At 40.5% G+C, this 17,534-nt stretch overlaps 1 protein-coding gene across 1 annotated transcript; it reads left to right on the top strand.

The window, feature by feature from the left end:
• Positions 1 to 1,560: 1,560 nt before the first annotated feature.
• On the top strand, positions 1,561 to 16,968 carry AK88_04371 (uncharacterized protein; the record flags this gene model as incomplete). Its single annotated transcript, XM_012481981.1, has 1 exon — positions 1,561 to 16,968. The coding sequence occupies one exon, from the start codon at positions 1,561 to 1,563 to the stop codon at positions 16,966 to 16,968; it is 15,408 nt and encodes a 5,135-aa protein (XP_012337404.1).
• Between the last annotated feature and the right edge of the window lie 566 nt (positions 16,969 to 17,534).

Below are 17,534 nucleotides of genomic sequence, written 5' to 3'. Positions count from 1 at the left end.
TTTTTTTTTTTTTTTTTTTTTTTTTTTTTACCGAAAAATTGCGCACAAGGTAGCTTTTTGCCTAAATAATATGAACAACTTGAACAACATGAACAGGTCAAGCCGCGCCGTTGAAAATCGCCTGAACAGGTCATTTTTTTTTTTTTTTTTTTTTTTTTTTCTTGCCCCAAAATTGTGCACAACGGTGTTTTTTTTTTTCAAAATATGAACTATATATGAACAAGGCAGCTGCACTGTTGAAAATCTCCTGAACAGATATATTTTTTTTTCCCCATTTGACAAAAAATGACACGCTAGTGAAATACTTTGCAGGAAAATGGAACATACTTGGGAAGATCACAGAATGGGTGGAAATGGAAGGAACGAAATTACGAGAATGAGCTGATTTCTTAGTGGATCATCCTGATGTATGCTCTCAAACGGAACAGTCACGCATTACGCTGTACAGACACATGTAGAGGTCACACCTTACTTAGGGGAAAGCACACAAGTGTAGACAGCCGATGACCAAACCGAATGTTCATTGCGCGAATAAGTAGCAAGGATAGACCCTCTTGGGCAAGGCCAAAGCTTACGGTGTTGGACGCAATCACATAACCTTGATAGCATCATGGAAAAAGGGAGAAGGACAAAACAGGGGAGGAATGCCTCTCATAAGTAAATCTGTCAGCCACGATGAGGATGTATTCCCTTGGAGCAAATTCATGGAACGTATATTTCCGCCTAGTGTGGTTCCCTGATACGCTGGGGGAGAAAACTCCTTGCCAAATTTCACCCATTAGTGTGTGCATAGGTGAATCGAAAAGAGGGGAAAGGTGTGTGCGTGATCCCAGAACGTTTGAATAGCCATTTGGATATCCCCTTTTTTTTTTTTTTTTTGCTAATTTGTGTATAGCTCAGCGGTGAAGCCGTAAGGATGGACGCGAAATGGCGCTTGTCGCGCATAGGGAGATTATGGTGCACTCCGGCTCCGAAAGAGAAAAAAAAAAAGGGCTTCATCGAGAGGCTGAAAATGGGAGGGGTTCATTTCGCACGAGCATACAAACGTAGCTCGAAGTAGACACACCCGTAGAGGCGCATATGTGTGTGGCGGAAAAAAAAAAAAAAAAACAGAAACAAAGCGAAACGAAACGGGATGCAGCAAAACTATACGATGCGACGCGGCAGGAAGAACGCCCTGAGGAGAAAACGACTGAATAACACATAGATGGTGAGAAAAAGAAAAAAAGAAGGTGACAAATTTGACTAAACACTTTTTGTAGGAAAAAAAATGCAAGGATGACGCTGCTTGCGGATATGCACACGTTTTCGCATTTGTAGACCGGCAAGTAGTTTTCACTGCTCGCAGGTTGACGGCGCGTGCCCGTTTGTGCGACCCTCCTCCGCCAGGGTACGGGCTCCAAAAATGAGCAGTGCAGCGAGGCGGTGCGGTCACACAGCGCAGTTTCGAGGCGCGACATCGTCCTGCTTAGTTACGACCCGTTAGTCGTGCCGATTGATCACACACGGTACTGCACTTGTACTACGCGGTAGTAAGCCACCACACCGCCGCTATCCCCCATGAACAAGGCGGAGGAGCAGAACGGCGGCGACTGCGCGCCGAGCGAAGAGGCGGAGGAAGTGCTGCTTAGCGCAGTAGCCTTTTTCAGCCCCGAGGGGGGTGGGCTGCAGGAAGGCGCGCTCAGCAGCATTCGGACAGACGAAAACGCAGTGAAGCTCCTAAACGAGTTCACGCAAAGCGAAGAGGATTGTCTATTCGTATTTAACGAAAAGGACACGATCAAATTTTATGGATCCATCCTAGACTTACAAAAAAAAAAAAAAAATGAGAAATATTTAATCATTTACAAAACGACACAAAGTAAAAAGCCACTTTTCTTGGAAATGAACAATGATGCAGAAAATGTGACGAGGAAATTTTTGGAAATTTTTTTTTCTAATTTTATGAACAAAAATGACGAAATCAATTCTTCCTCTCTGTTGAAAGAAATGAAAAAAAAGTTTAATAATTTTTTGCTCAACTTGAGAATTATCTATGGAGAGTTACAAGAGAAATTAACTTTGCCACTCTTACCATCTGGAGAGAAGGAGGAAGAGGAGGACGACATCAACCACGTGGAAGAGTACTTAATACATTTCATCAAATGCTACCACGTAATTTTACGCAATTTTGTAAACTACAAGAAGAACAAGTACGAAAATTGTGAAGATTTCCTGAGTTGTTTAAAACATAAAAATGAAGACATCAACTTTTTGTATGGCGAAATAGAGAAGGAGAAATTCAAGCAGATTGTACACACCATTTTGGAAAGGAAAAAAAACTCCAGTTATAAGAACATTATTGAGAACATTAGGAGAGAAATTGTGGATCTCAAATTGGAAGTGTTCGATTTGTATACACATCTAAAGCCAGTTATTCACTTTTTGCAAAAATTGGAAAATAGCAGAGAAGAAATTGAGAATAAAAATGTGTTGGTTGCTCCGATTGTGCATGCATTGTCTTTATCACTGGACAGGTCAGAGTATTTAATTAAGAACTGCAAATTTGTGTTTGACTTTCTTTCTAGGGTTCTTATAAATTCTTGCAAGAAAAATATGAACACTCCAGAAATTATAAACTCCATTTATAACTGTGTGGATGTGTTGAAGAGCAAGTTGTATGGGACTTTGAATTTTCTGCTGAATTTTTTATACCTCTTTAGGATCTACCGAGAGAAGAATACCAAGCTCCGTTCTTTGAGTGAATCCTGTGGGTGGAGCAATCCAGCGAGGGATACACAGAATGATGAAACTGAGCAGGAGTGTACCTACTTCCCTTCCGTTAGTCTCTACATTTACAAACTAAAGCTTCTAATCGAATACCTAAAAATTTACCAAACGTACATGAAGTTGGAAAAAATTGAAATTCCTGGTGAGAAGGGGAAGAAACTGACCGAGGAGGTACACACCATCTTGCGCGAATTCAATTCCATCAATGAGACCTTCTTAGACATTAACCACGAGATCATGAATGAGGAAGAAACTATTTTTATAAACAAGTACAACCAGTTTGAGGACAAGGTAAAGGAATTGAACAAGCGATTGATCTGCGTTTTTGTTCACTCCTTTGACAAGGATTTGAAGAAAAATATCAAATTGCTCAACTCGTTTTTAATTTTGCGGGACTTGAGAGCCATCGAGGTGGAGCTCATTCGGCACGCCTCTCTACTATGCGAGGATTTGAAGAGGGAGTTCATTCTGGTAGACAATTTGTTCATAAAAAATATGACCATTGTGGCTCAAAACAGGGGCCTTGTCCTGGAGCAGGCCCCATCACAGGGAGGGGCATGTGGAAAAGTTAGCGGTGATGGTGGAAATTCAGCTGCGGTTAGCACCGATGGTGGTAGTCCAAGCGCTTCTCCCACCGCGGAGCTGGCGAGGGAGCAGCTGAGCCACCTGCACATCGACCAGAACGCGCCCCTGTTCTGCGAAGTGGTGAACCTTTTCACATCACTGCTGAAGCGAATCGAACAGCAGTACTTCCCGCTTCGCAAAATTGTGAAGGTCCTGAACTTTAAGGATGAAAAGACGGAAGAAATAAATGCGCTGTATCGAAGCATCAGTACTAAGATCAGCCAATACATAAGCAACATGAGCAAGGAATGGTTTACAGAAACGATAGAAGTCATGAACACTTTCCTGAACGAACCTATATTTAAGCAAAAGGGAGAGTTATTTTATGTAAATTTCCATCCACACATTTTTCTCTTCATATGTAATGTGAAGAATTTGTACCTGAACAATCTAACGGTTAATGAGGAGTGCCTGAGAATTTACAAAAGTACCAACCGATTTAAAGAATTCATTCATACCCTAAACAGCATCACGAAAAAGTACAACGACATTGTGACAAAAACGTTGGGTGTACAGAAGGACCTCTTTCATGAGAAATTGTGGAGTGTGAAGAGCACGTTAATGAAAGGGGTAAGTGAGCTCCGGTGGACACAAGAACAAATTTTTGAATACATTCAAATGGTAGACAAAGACATGACAGAAATATTTAATAATATCTCCTCTGTGCACAGTAACTTGATTTCTATTCTAAGTGTGACGAAGAGTTGGACAAGGAAACCAATCTTAGAGAGGAGAAAGAAGCATGAAGATATTTACAATTACCTGAACAGTTACAAAAATAACATGGCATTATTGAAAGGGAAATTGCTGGATGACTTCAAGAATATCCACATGAGCATGAAGCAGTCCTTTGACCTTCTAAAGATAAAGAAGAATAATATTATGTGGAAGAATTACGTAAAGTTTGTAAACAGTATAGTTACGGATAGGGTTACTGAGTTGATTAACTTTCTCTTTTCAAATCTGAATAGCATTATGAAAAATGCTGAAAGAGAAAACGAACCTTTATTTACTATTAAGATAAATTTCGTAGATCATAAGCTAAGTCTAGACTTAAAATTAAGATGTAAAAAATCATTTAGCATAACAAGTATCTTTTACAAGTGGCAGGATGACTTTATGAATCTTTGTTCAGGTATTAAAAGGATTGACACAAAGAGTGGAGACTACATGAATGAAATTCTTCTTAGCTTAAAGATTAATCGGAACAAGAATTGCATTGAAAAATATTTTGAAGCCACTATAGATAAGTGTTATGAGTATTTACAAAGTCTAAAGAAGTATGAAAATACTTGCAAGAAGGATATGAAGAAGGAATTTCTCCAATTTAAGATTCAAAATGAAGTAGCTCTCTTCCCTACCTACTTTGAATTCAACAACAATTTTAGAGACACATTAAAACTGATTAATATTAACGTTACGCATATGTTTCCAAATGTGTTGGCGTATAAAAATCTGATTTTGTCTTTGAGGAGCGAGTTGAGTAGCTTTCACCACTTGCGTAGTTACCAGGTCATCAACTTTGTAGCATTTCACTCGGAGCACTTTGTGGAAAAGTTGATTAGCTTTTCGCAGAAGGACATTTCGCTGTATATTGAATATCTGCAGGTGTTTGTGCGGGACGTGATTTACGCCGTGAGCGCCTTTTACGAGGGTGTGTTGGGCAACTTGAGGGACGCGGGAGTTAGCGAGTTCTTCGGGCAGGGCAAGAAGGGGGCGTCTTCTGACATGGCGGAGTTGAGCGCTGGGGTGACTTCTCAGATGGAAGAGTTTGGCGGTGGCAGTAGCCCCAGCGCCGCGACCGGAGAAACCCAACTGGCGAAGAGCAAGAAGGATGCCTTCTACAACCTGATGAGGAACCTGAGGAGCGTAAAGCTGAGCAGGAAAATTATCCCCCTGATTTTCCAAAAAACAAGAGAAATAATGGAGACCCTCAGGGAGCTAGGCATAACAGTGAAACATAACGAAGTGCTGGAGGAAATCGAGCGGAACAAGGAACGGGTAGAGATACAGTACAATGAAATAAAAGAAAAAATTATCAAGTACAAAAATGAGGAAATTAAAAACATCAAAGTGGAAATTAAGCTGTTTAAGGATGAGTTGAAGAAGCTAAAGAGTGGCATTTTGCAAAACATACCTAATGCACCCAAGGATATACAAGGCAACCCTTACGAAAAGATTAATGAGTACAGGAGAAGTTACCAAGTGTATAGGGATAAGCAAAAGTATCACAACGAGTTGGAGATTCTGTTCGAGCTCGACATCACGGTGTTTGATGAACTGAACGAATTGGACAGCAAGTTGAAGGAGCTGAAAAATCTGTGGGATGTTATTAATAGCATTGTATTTTTCATGGAAGAGGAAAAGAAGAAGCTTTGGACAGAGATAGACGTTAATGGAAATATATATTTAATCGATTTCGTTTCACAATACTTGAGAAAGAACTTATCCCAGATGAAGAGCATGCCAGTGTATGAACACATCATAAAGGAATTGAAAAAGTTTTCCTCCATCCTTCCGCTGCTAGTAGATTTGAACAACGACTGTATTTTCGACCGCCACTGGAATATCATCATGAACATGTCAGGCGGCGTGGAGGGGGATGATGTAGTTGAGGGGGGTAATGCAGTGGAGGGGGATAATGCAGTGGAGGGGGATAACGTGGTGGAGGGTGGTAACGTGGTGGGGGGGGATGACGTAGTGGAGAACGCGCCGAAGAAGCACCTTCAGATAAAGTACAAAGAGCTGACGCTGCAGGGATTCTTCGACCTGAAACTGTACAAGCACGTGGACGCTGTGCATGATGTGATGGAGCAAGCCAAAAAGGAAAAAAAAATTGAAAACAAAATTAGAGAAATAAGCCAAATTTGGAGAAAAATGAACTTTGAATTTTTAAACAAAAATTCTTACATTCAAATAACCAACATGGACACCATCCTCGAAATTGTAGATGTGCATACGTCTGAGATTCTCTTTTTTATAAATCAGAAGAAATATATTTTGTTCATCCAGGATACCATTTTAAAGACACAGGAAAATTTGAAAAGAATTGATGAGGTGATTAATATATGGAGAAAATTCCTGAACAAATTTGAAAGACTACAACCGATTTATCTGAACTCAGAAGACATCCATTCGCAGCTCCCACAGGAAAGTAGGATGTTTTTCAACATTGAACATGAGTACAAGGAAATCATTCTCAATGCTTATGAGCATAAGAATGTGTTACAAATTTGCTTGAACGAAGATTTATTTTATGTGCTGAGAAAGTTTTTTAAAAATATTGAGTTGTGTGAAAAGGCTCTTAATGATTACTTGGATCAGAAGAAGAAGGCCTTTCCTCGATTTTACTTTTTGTCGAACATTGCTCTTTTGGACATCCTGAGTAATGGAAAGAATCCCATGAAGATTCTTCCCTACGTGAACGATGTGTTCAACGCGATTAAGACGATTGAGTTTGGGGGTGCATCGGTGGAAGCGGTAAAAAGGGAAGCCATTCCGGAGGACGCAACCGAAGCGGTAAAAGGAGAAGTCATTCCGGAGGACGCCACCGAAGCGGTAAAAAGGGAAGACATTACGGAGGATGTGACGGAAGCCGGTGGGGAGCGGTTGCATGGTGCCTCCCCCCCTGTGACGGAGTTCACCGCGAAAGGTGTGTACAGCATCGAAAACGAACATTTGGAGTTCCCTACAGAGCTAGTGCTGAGGGGAAACGTGGAGAATTACCTGAAGGATTTGGAAACACACCTGAAGGTGACCATCAGGAGCATCCTGGAAAAGGCAAAAATCTGCTCCGAAAATTTAGACGAACAAAACAGAGACGAAACCATGATCGGAAGTTTTATCAGCCAAGTGGTATGCACATGTAACCAAATAGTTGTGACGGATGAAATCAACAAATGCTTTGACGAGCTAGAAAATGGAAACGAGTCTGCCTTCGTCGAGTACAAGAAGATACTAATCGAGCGAATAAACAAGTTAATAAAGTTGGTGGAAAGGACACAGGATTGTAACATCAGAACCAAGCTACTCTCCCTGATCATTTTGGATGTACACACGAGAGATGTTATTATTTCTTTTATAAAGAAAAAAATTTCAGATGGGACTTCCTTTGACTGGCAAGCACAGCTAAAGTACTACTGGGTGTATGACAAGAAGGCAAACAACTACACGTGCGAAATAAAGCTGTGTGATTTTAGGACAAAATATTTATATGAGTATATTGGGAACTCGGGAAAATTGGTGATTACTCCATTGACCGACAAGTGCTACATCACCCTGACACAGGCACTGAACCTGATCCTTGGAGGAGCCCCCGCAGGTCCGGCAGGAACAGGAAAGACAGAAACGACCAAGGATCTCTCCAAAGCCATAGGCATAGCAATATTTATATTTAACTGCAGTAATCAAATGAATTATTTTAATATGTCTCAAATTTGTATTGGGCTCTCCCAGACAGGTGCATGGGGATGCTTTGACGAGTTCAATCGGATCAGCATAGAAGTTCTATCTGTTGTTAGTACACAAATTAAGTGTATCTTTGATGCAATTAAAGAGAAAAAAACGGTGTTCCATTTTATTGATGATGAAATTGTCTTGAAGAAGACATGTGGGTTCTTTATTACCATGAACCCAGGGTATGCAGGGAGAACAGAGTTACCAGAAAACTTAAAAAATTTGTTTAGATCTTGTTCCATGATTGTCCCTGATATTAAATTTATATGCGAAAATATGTTAATGTCTTTTGGTTTTATTAAGGCAAATAAATTGTCGTATAAATTTGTGGAGCTATATCAGCTGTGTAAGGAATTACTTAGGAAGAATATTCATTACGATTGGGGCCTGCGTGCTGTTAAGGTGGTTCTGATTCAGGCAGGTAATTTGAAAAGGAAGTACAGCAACTATGATGAGGAAGTTATTTTGATGAAGGCACTTAAAGATTTCAATATACCTAAAATAACTCATGAGGATATTCCTATTTTTCTGGGGCTTGTGAATGACCTTTTCCCGAATGTCGACTGTGGGGATAGGTTCTTCAAGGAGGAGGTTTGTGTGGACGGGACTGATCTGTCCCACCCTGGGGATGGCCTAATGATGAACCCCTCACCAGGGACGTCTCCAGAGGGAGTAACTTCCCGCCCCGAGGCGGAGGAACACCGCGTTGTGAGCTTTGACGAGGCCATACGAAGCAGCCTCCGGGATGCCAACCTCCAAATCGACGACAATTTCATCCTAAAGGTAAAGCAGCTCAAGGATTTGATGGACGTGCGTCACTGCGTCTTCATCTTAGGAGAAGACGGCTGCGGAAAGTCCAGCGTTATTCAAATATTGATAAGTACCCTGAACAAAATCAATGAGAAATGTTTGCACGAAGTTATTAACCCCAAGTCGATTGAGTCGTATGAATTGTATGGGTACTTAAACAAAAACAACGAGTGGGTAGACGGTGCTCTGTCTTCCATAATGAGGAAAATGTCGAGGAACATATCCCCTTACAGTGAGAGCGTCAAACATAAGGTTCTCTTGTTAGACGGTAACATCGATGCGGAATGGATAGAAAGCATGAACACTGTGATGGATGATAATAAGGTGCTGACTCTGGTGAGTAATGAACGAATACCCTTCACCAAAGAGATGCACTTGTTCTTTGAAATTACCAACATGAAGTATGCCTCTCCCGCAACAGTCAGCAGAGGGGGGGTCCTCTACATAAACAGAGGAGACATAAGTTATAAGCTGTATATAAGTTCGTGGATCAACCTTTTAAAAAATCATGTGGCCAAGACGGAGTTTTACTACCTCTTCAACATATTTTACGCGCAGAACATTGACATGCTGAGGAAGCAGTGTAAGTTCGCCTTCGAGTTGTCCAACCTGGACATTGTGAGGTCGATCTGCAACTACATCGATTACTTCCTCGTTAAATATGATAAGTACATTAGCGAGGTGATACGGAGAATTGAGAATCGCCAGGAGGAGGACGAGGCGATGGAAGAGAGGAAGGGATGTGTGTCTCCCTCAGCAGTGGATGCGGTCAGCCTGGGAAATGCACCCAAGGAGGAAAGTGGTGCTAACCAGGAAGAGTTACATCCCATGAAGGAAGACCAAAACAATGGAGACGAAAAAAATGTGATAAACAAAATTAATTATAATTATGAAATTTTGAAAGATTACTACAATAGCTTTTTCATGAATTCTTACATGTGGGTCCTGAACAACTTAATCGTGGAGGACAAATTAATGAACGCAAGGAATGCTCTCAACAACAATGTCAAGTCGAATGTTAAGGTAAAGATGGGAAGCGACTACTGCTGCAACTACACTTATAATATTTACGACAATGAGTGGAAGCACCTGAGCGAGTACCTGGACAGTGACATTTTGTTTTTGCAGAAAATGCGCTGGAACTTTGGCCAGGAAGAGGGAGAAGAGGGTGAAACGGGGGAAGCGGAGGAGGTAGAAGAAGAAGAAGGGGGTGATGAAGGGGGCGACACGGGTGAAGTGGAGGAGACGGGTGAAGGGAGCCGAGTGCAGCATGCCAAGCCAAAGCACAAGAAAAAAAGCGAAAACAATTACATCGAAAGCATGCTTCCACACAACTATGATGAATTGTACATTAACACGATCGAGCTTATTCGCACGGAAAAAATGATAAAGTATTCCCTAGACCGAAACCAACCAATCCTGATGTATGGAAGTAACGGCACGGGGAAGACAAAGTGTATAAGTAACAATATTAATATGAACATTGAAAAGTTTACGCACACCACTATAAGCATAAACTATTACACAAACTCATTTGTCCTTCAGAAGATAATTGAGAATAATGTGGAGAAGAGGAACACAAGGACATATGGGCCCCCGAATCAGAAGAGACACATTTTTTTTTTGGAAGACATGAATATAACTGCTAAGGACAATTGTGATACACAGCAGACCTTGGAGTTCTTAAGACAATTGTTAACGTACAAGTTGATATATGACAGGGAAAATTTAGACGAGAAGAAATTCATTCACGACGTCCTCTTCATAGGAACAGTAAATAACAACGCGAATAAACTGATCGACAAAAGAATTCAAAACAAATTTCACATTATCAACATGGAAGATATTAGCATGAAGACATTTGAGAATGTATACAAGGTTATACTAAAACAGCATTTGCTCAAGTTTGATGATACAGTGAAAGGTTTACTTAACAATATCATTTCATTTTCACATGACCTGTACAGTAGGGTTACAGAGAATATTTCGTTCAATTTGTCTAACTCTGCTCCACATTACTTATTCAACTTGAATGATATTCATGGGGCATTTCACAACATCATTAAATGTACAAGCCCTGATTTGTACAATGGAGGGAGCTTTAAATTTTTAATGATTTTTTTCCACGAGATGCATCATGTGTACATGAACAAGCTGACGTCGAATGAGCACATTGAGATTTTCACACAGATCTTCAATCGCCTTTTGCAACAGCACTTTCCCTTTTGCCTGGAGGATTTGGCTCGCCACCGGGCCGCCTTCGACGGGGACACTGGCGCGGTTAGTGGCGCGGTTAGTGGGTTGGTTAGCGGCGCGATTGGTGGTGCGGTTGGTGGTGATGGGGACGCGCACGCCTCAAAGGGGCTTATCACATCACAGGGGCTGAGCGCTTCACATGGTCTAAGCGCATCTACAGCCCCCTCTGCCAACTCGGCCAGCCTCCCGTACGACCCGAACAAGAACATATTCACCTCGTTCATTTCGGTGCGCAACGGGCTGGACAAAATGTACCTCGGTGTGAAGAAATTCCATGTGCTGAAGGAGGTGCTGGCAGAGAAGCTAAGCGAATATAACATCTCGCACGTGGAGCTTCCACTCGTCCTCTTCGACTACGCAGTTGTGCAGATATGCAAAATATGTCGTATCTTAGACTTTGACATTTCGCACCTGATGTTGATCGGCTTTGGAGGATCGGGAAAGCAGTCCCTAGTGAAACTGAGTATCTTCATCAACTGCCTCAACCTGCTACAAATCTCAACGAACAACAACTACGACTTGAGCAATTTTAAAGCAGACCTTCAGGAGTTCCACTTGAAATGCGCCATCAAGCCTGGCAACGTGCACGTTCTACTTCTGAAGGAACAAAATATCCTAGACTCGTTCCTGCCGTACATAAATGATTTGACATCCACGGGGTTGTGTAATGATTTGTTCACGAAAGACGAGTACCTAGGAATTTTCTCCTCCATTCGAAACCAGATAAAGTACTTAAATATTGGGGAGAGCAACGAAGATGTATTTAATTATTACATAAGTAAGATAAAAAGGAATTTCAAAGTAGCAGTGACCCATTCTCCTATTAGCAGTTTATACAGAGATCGTTTGATAAAATTTCCTTCGTTCTTATCGAACTTTTCCTTCGTGTACTTTTTACCCTGGCCATATGAAGCACTTGTAAATGTGTCTAATAGATTTTTGAACGATTTAGAAATCGAGGATGAATTGAAGAAGAGCATTTGCGAACATATGGCGTATGTGCACACAAGCACAAATGAGATGAACAAGATTTATCTGGAGAAGAAAAATCGATACAATTATGTTATCCCCAAAACTTTCCTAGAGTACATATATTTTTATAAGAACCTGTTGCATGTGAAGAATTATGAGATTGAGAAATCCGTGGAGAGACTGAACAAGGGATTGTTAGCACTGACAAGTACGAGAGAAAATGTGGAAGTGTTGAAAAAGGAAATTGAAGTGAAAATAAAAAATATAGAAGAGAAAAAAATTGAAGTGAATGAAATTATAAAAAAAGTGAAGGAAGCAACGGAAGTGACGAACAAAGAACAGCAGATTGTAAATGAGGAGAAAAAAAAAACTGAAATTTTTACAAGAGAAGCAATTGAAATTCAGATTAAAGCAGATAAAGAATTGAGTGAAGCTTTGCCCATAATGAACAAGGCCAAGGAAGCTGTAAATTGTATTACCAAGTCAGCTATTCAGGAACTAAAGTCTTTACAGAACCCACCAAAGGAGTGTCTAGATGTAACCCACGCTGTTCTAATTGCCTTAAAGGAGATAAAAAATTATTCATGGAAATTTGCTCAAAAAATTATGAATAATCCTAGTCAGTTTTTATCGAAATTGCAAAAGTTCGATGCAGAAAATATGGATGAAGAGACAGTTCATTTGTTAACCCCATTTATTGAGAAAAAATTCTTCAATTATGAAATGATGAAAACCAAATCTTCTGCATGTGCTTACTTGGCACTTTGGCTAGTGAACATTGTCAAGTATAATGAAGTGTATAAAAAGGTGAAGCCACTGATGGACAAATTGCAAGAAGCCACAAATAATAAAAACAGCGCACAAGAAAAATTAAACCTTTTAGAAAATAAGGTGAAGGAATTAACGGATAGTGTAGAAAAGCTTAGGACAAAAATGAATGAAGTCAATGAAGAGAAAAATAACATTATAAAAATATTTAATGAATCAAAAGACAAATTAAATCGAGCGGAAAATCTGGTGAATATGCTATCGGATGAGTATAGTAGATGGTCTGATGAAATTGAAATTATTATTTCTAATAAAAAATACATTTATGGAGATTGTCTCCTTTTGTCTTCCTTCATTACCTACTTAGGGGTATTCTCTAGCTCCTTCCGAGTAAAATTATGGAAGAACCTGTGGCTTGAGCAGATTAAGAAGAGCAATATCCTCATCAGCGAAATTTCCTCCCCAATTGACATCATGGTACAGGATATACAGATAGCTACCTGGAAAAATGAGAAACTTCCTGAAGATAGGATAAGTATAGAAAATGCTCTTATCGTAAGTACTTGCTATCGATGGCCTTTGTTGATCGACCCACAGTTACAAGGATTGAAGTGGTTGAAGGCTAAAGGAGGAAATAATATCACATGTCTCCAATTCAACAGTGATCATTTTATTACAAAAGTTAAGAATGTTATCTTGAGAGGTGGCTACCTCATTATAGAAAACGTCACTGAAGAGATTGACAACGTTATTGATGGGCTCCTCAATAGGGAATTCATAAAGAGGGGAAATGACACCTTCGTCAAAATTGACAATGAGGAGATGCAGTTTAACTACCCCAATGCTATTAGCAGAGTGTCGAAGATTAAGTCATTCTATGAGAGTGGCGCTGGAGAGGGGGGAGGCCGCTCTGGTGCCACTTCTGGGCGAGAAAATAACAACTCGGGCAGCTTCCACGAAGATGGAGAGGTGGACCATGATGATGCAACGGAGGAAGAAGAGGAGGATGAGGATGAAAAGAACCTGCACACTAAGTCAACCCCCAGAAGAGGGGATAGACAAAACGGTAGACAACATGGAGATAGCAGCCGACGTGGTAGAGATAGCGCAACTCAGGAAATGTCGATGATGATGACCCCGAGGGAAAAACAGGATGATGAAAAAAATTACGAAAAAATGTCCAACTCACATAGTATTATGAGTAAATCTCTTTCAAACGAGGGTTTTAGAAAGGCCCCCTTTTTCAATCTCATCCTGCAAACGAAGCTGAGCAATCCACACTTCAAGCCAGAAGTGAACAGCCAGTGCACGCTCATAAACTTTAGCGTAACTTGTGAAGGGCTGGAGGAGCAAATTTTAGCCATCATCGTTAATATAGAGAAGCCAGAATTGGAGAAGCAGAAACAAATACTTGTGAAAAACAGAAATGAATACAAAATCGTTTTGAACAAGTTGGAGGATGAAATATTGTATCAGTTGTCCGCCGCAGACTCCACCACCATCATCGACAATATTTCTCTCATTAACAGTTTGAAGACTACCAAAGACACATCTATCAATATACAAAAGCAAGTGGCCGATTCCATCACAACGGAGAACGAGATTAACAAAACTAGGGAGCTGTATAGGACCCTGGCGAACGAAGCCTCCATCGTGTACTTCATCCTCATCCTTATGCACAACATTAATTACATGTATCAGTACTCGCTGGACTCTTTTATTAGCTTGCTGCTCAAGTCGATCGAGGCCGTGCACGCGGGGGTCGCAATGGGGAGCAGAGTAGGGAGTGGAATTGGTCGTGGCGTGGGCAGCGCGGGGGAGGACGAGCTGAGCCTGGGCGACTCGAGGGGGTACTTCCGCGATGGCGCCGAACGGGAACGAGGAACGGGCACAGCGGACGAAGACGAGGCGGAAGAAGCAACCCGAAATGGAGCAGAACAAAACGACCTGTGCGATGAGCACATGAACGAGCTAATCATTTCATTCAGGAAAACGATCTACTCATGGATCAACCGAGGGTTGCTGGAAGAGGACAAGCTGCTATTCAATTGTATATTTGTGTTCAAATTATTGGAAAAAAAAAAAATTCATGACAAGGATTTCAGTATGGATTATTTGAACTTTTTTTTGAAGCCTCCCCGAATGAAAGAAGCGATTCAGAACCCGTTAAAGGAATGGCTAGCTGATGACTGCTGGAGGAATGTATGTGTGTTGTCAAAATTTAAAGAATTTGAAAGTTTAACCAACAATATACACATAGATGCACAGCACAAGTTCAAGCAGTGGTGTTCAGAAATACAACCAGAAATATGCACCCTACCCCTAGAATGGAAAAAATTAAGTAATAACTCTTTTAAAAAATTACTAATTATAAGATCATTGAGACCAGACAGAGTAACAGTAACATTGGAGAAGTACATTCGAAATGTGTTACCAAACAGTGAAGAGATTATGGAGAGGAAGAATTCCTTTGTAGACACACTAGAATCATCGTACAATTTTATGATTAATTCTACCCCAATTCTCTTCATCTTAACCCCTGGGTCCGATTTTATTAAGTATGTAGAACAGTTAGGGAAGAAGAATAAATTTTATCTGAACAGTAATTTGCACATAGTATCTTTGGGACAAGGACAAGAAACAATTGCATTGTTTAAATTGGAGCTAGCTCATAAAGAAGGTCATTGGATAGTATTGGAAAATATTCATCTAATGGCAAAATTCAATTTAGTTTTAGAAAATGTGATTGATAAATATGCTGCAGAGGGGTCTCATCCGAATTTTCGTCTTTTCTTAACATCAGAGGTAACAAAAAATATTCCCATAAGTATTTTGGAGAGGTCTATAAAATTGACAAACGAAGCTCCAACAGGTTTTAAAGAAAATTTGAAGAGAGCCTTTACCTTTTTCTCCTTAGATGATTACGAAGAGAAAGATTTACGAACAAAAAATATTTTATTTTCTCTTTGTTATTTCCATTCCATCATTGTGGAGAGATCCAAATTTGGTGCTCAAGGGTTTAATATAAAATATCCCTTCAGCTTAAGTGACCTTCGAGATAGTGCAAAAGTTCTTTTTAATTATTTAGACAATCAGAATTCTATAAAGGTACCGTGGAATGACTTAAAATATATTTTTGGAGAAATCATGTATGGTGGTCATATTGTGAATGATAAGGACATGTTGGTGTGCAAAACTTATTTGAATTATTATATGAAGGAGCAGTCTTTAGAGGGGATGCAGTTAATTCCTTTTTCTAAAAATGTACAATTGTTTAGCCCTAGTAATTATGCTTATGATAAAATTTTAAAATACATTGACACGCAGATGGTTGCTGAGTCTTCCATTTTGTATGGCCTGAACCAACATGCAGAAATGAACTTTAGGACAAATGAAAGTATAAAGCTGTTGACAAATATTTTTAAGTTAAAGCTGAACGAGAGTTCTACCTTTGTGGAAGAACTAACCACTAGAGAAACTTTGGAAGTTCGCACTGCTAATATCCTTTCAGACATATTAAATGAAATTGAAAATGTTCATTTCAATGTAGATGAACTGGTTAAGTCCATTCCTGATGATCAGATTACTCCTCTGCAGTATTTCCTCTTCCAAGAATGTACTCTTATGAATTCACTTACAAGTATTATGAGAGACTCTTTAAAGGAGCTACATCTAGCTATTAAAGGTGAAATTAATATGAACACAAAAATGGAATCATTAATGGGTTCTTTGTACAAAGATCAGCTACCAGATTTGTGGAAGGATAACTCTTACTCCAGTAACAGAAATTTGTGCTCATGGATTCTTAATCTCAAGGAAAGAATCAGCTTCCTATCCGATTGGTTCAATGACCCACTGGTGACTCCAAAAGTTTTTAACGTCTCGCTTTTGTTCAACCCGAATAGCTTCTTCAGTGCAATTAAACAAATCCTCTCTCGAAATGAGAAGTGCGAGTTAGACAAAATTATTATGCAAATTGAAGTCACCAACAAGTCTTTGAATAATATTCACTCGTACCCTAAGGAGGGCGCTTACATCTATGGGCTCTACCTCGATGGCGCCAACTACGACATTGAGAAAAACACCCTCTGTGATTCTAGCTCCAAGCAGAAGTACTTCCTCATGCCCGTCATTCACTGCAAGCCGGTCGTCAGCATGGGCAAAGTGGAAACGGACGTGTACGAGTGCCCCGTTTATAAGACAGTCTCCAGGGGACCCACCTACGTCACCAATATTAAGCTCAAGACCAAGGAGAACCAGGAGAAGTGGGTGCTTGCCGGCGTTGCGCTCATCCTGGACATTGCCGATGATTGAAACGGGGCGGAGCGGGCACATGAGAGACGGAGTGAAGCGACGCTATGCGACGCGATGCGAATTAGTGTGTCCTACACTTTATGACTAACCGTGTGTCTCCCACCCCCTGGGAGTAATTTTTTTTCTTTTTTTTTTTTGGCCCATGCGTCTTCACGGGTAAAAGGGCAACCCGTGTATTTGCTTCGCTTGCCCATTTGCCTCCACTTTTTTCCATTTTTTTTTTTTATTTATTTATTTTTGTTCTAACTGACAAACGCGTGTCCCTCTCAACGGGGTTCATTTAATGGTCTTTTTTTTTTTTTTTTTCCTTCACATGGACATGCAAGAAGGGGGAAATGAACCAACACGCGCAACAGGCGCAACGGGGTGAAGCGGTTTGCGGTTGGCGGTTGGCCGCTGGACTATTAGTTGGTCAGGCGGCCAAACTGCCAGACTGCCACGTAGCATAAGTGTTTCTCGTCAATTTTCTCTTCAATGACCCAGAAATCGCGCGAGTGGCCACTTGTGTGCATGCACATGACTGCACCCCCCACAAATGTCCATTTTGTGACAAGTTCGCTTAACGC

Source organism: Plasmodium fragile (assembly GCF_000956335.1).
Source record: "Plasmodium fragile strain nilgiri unplaced genomic scaffold supercont1.61, whole genome shotgun sequence".
In the NCBI taxonomy this organism is placed as follows: domain Eukaryota; phylum Apicomplexa; class Aconoidasida; order Haemosporida; family Plasmodiidae; genus Plasmodium; species Plasmodium fragile.
The sequence above is the reverse complement of the archived record's forward strand: the minus strand, read 5'-3'. Positions and strand labels throughout refer to the sequence as shown.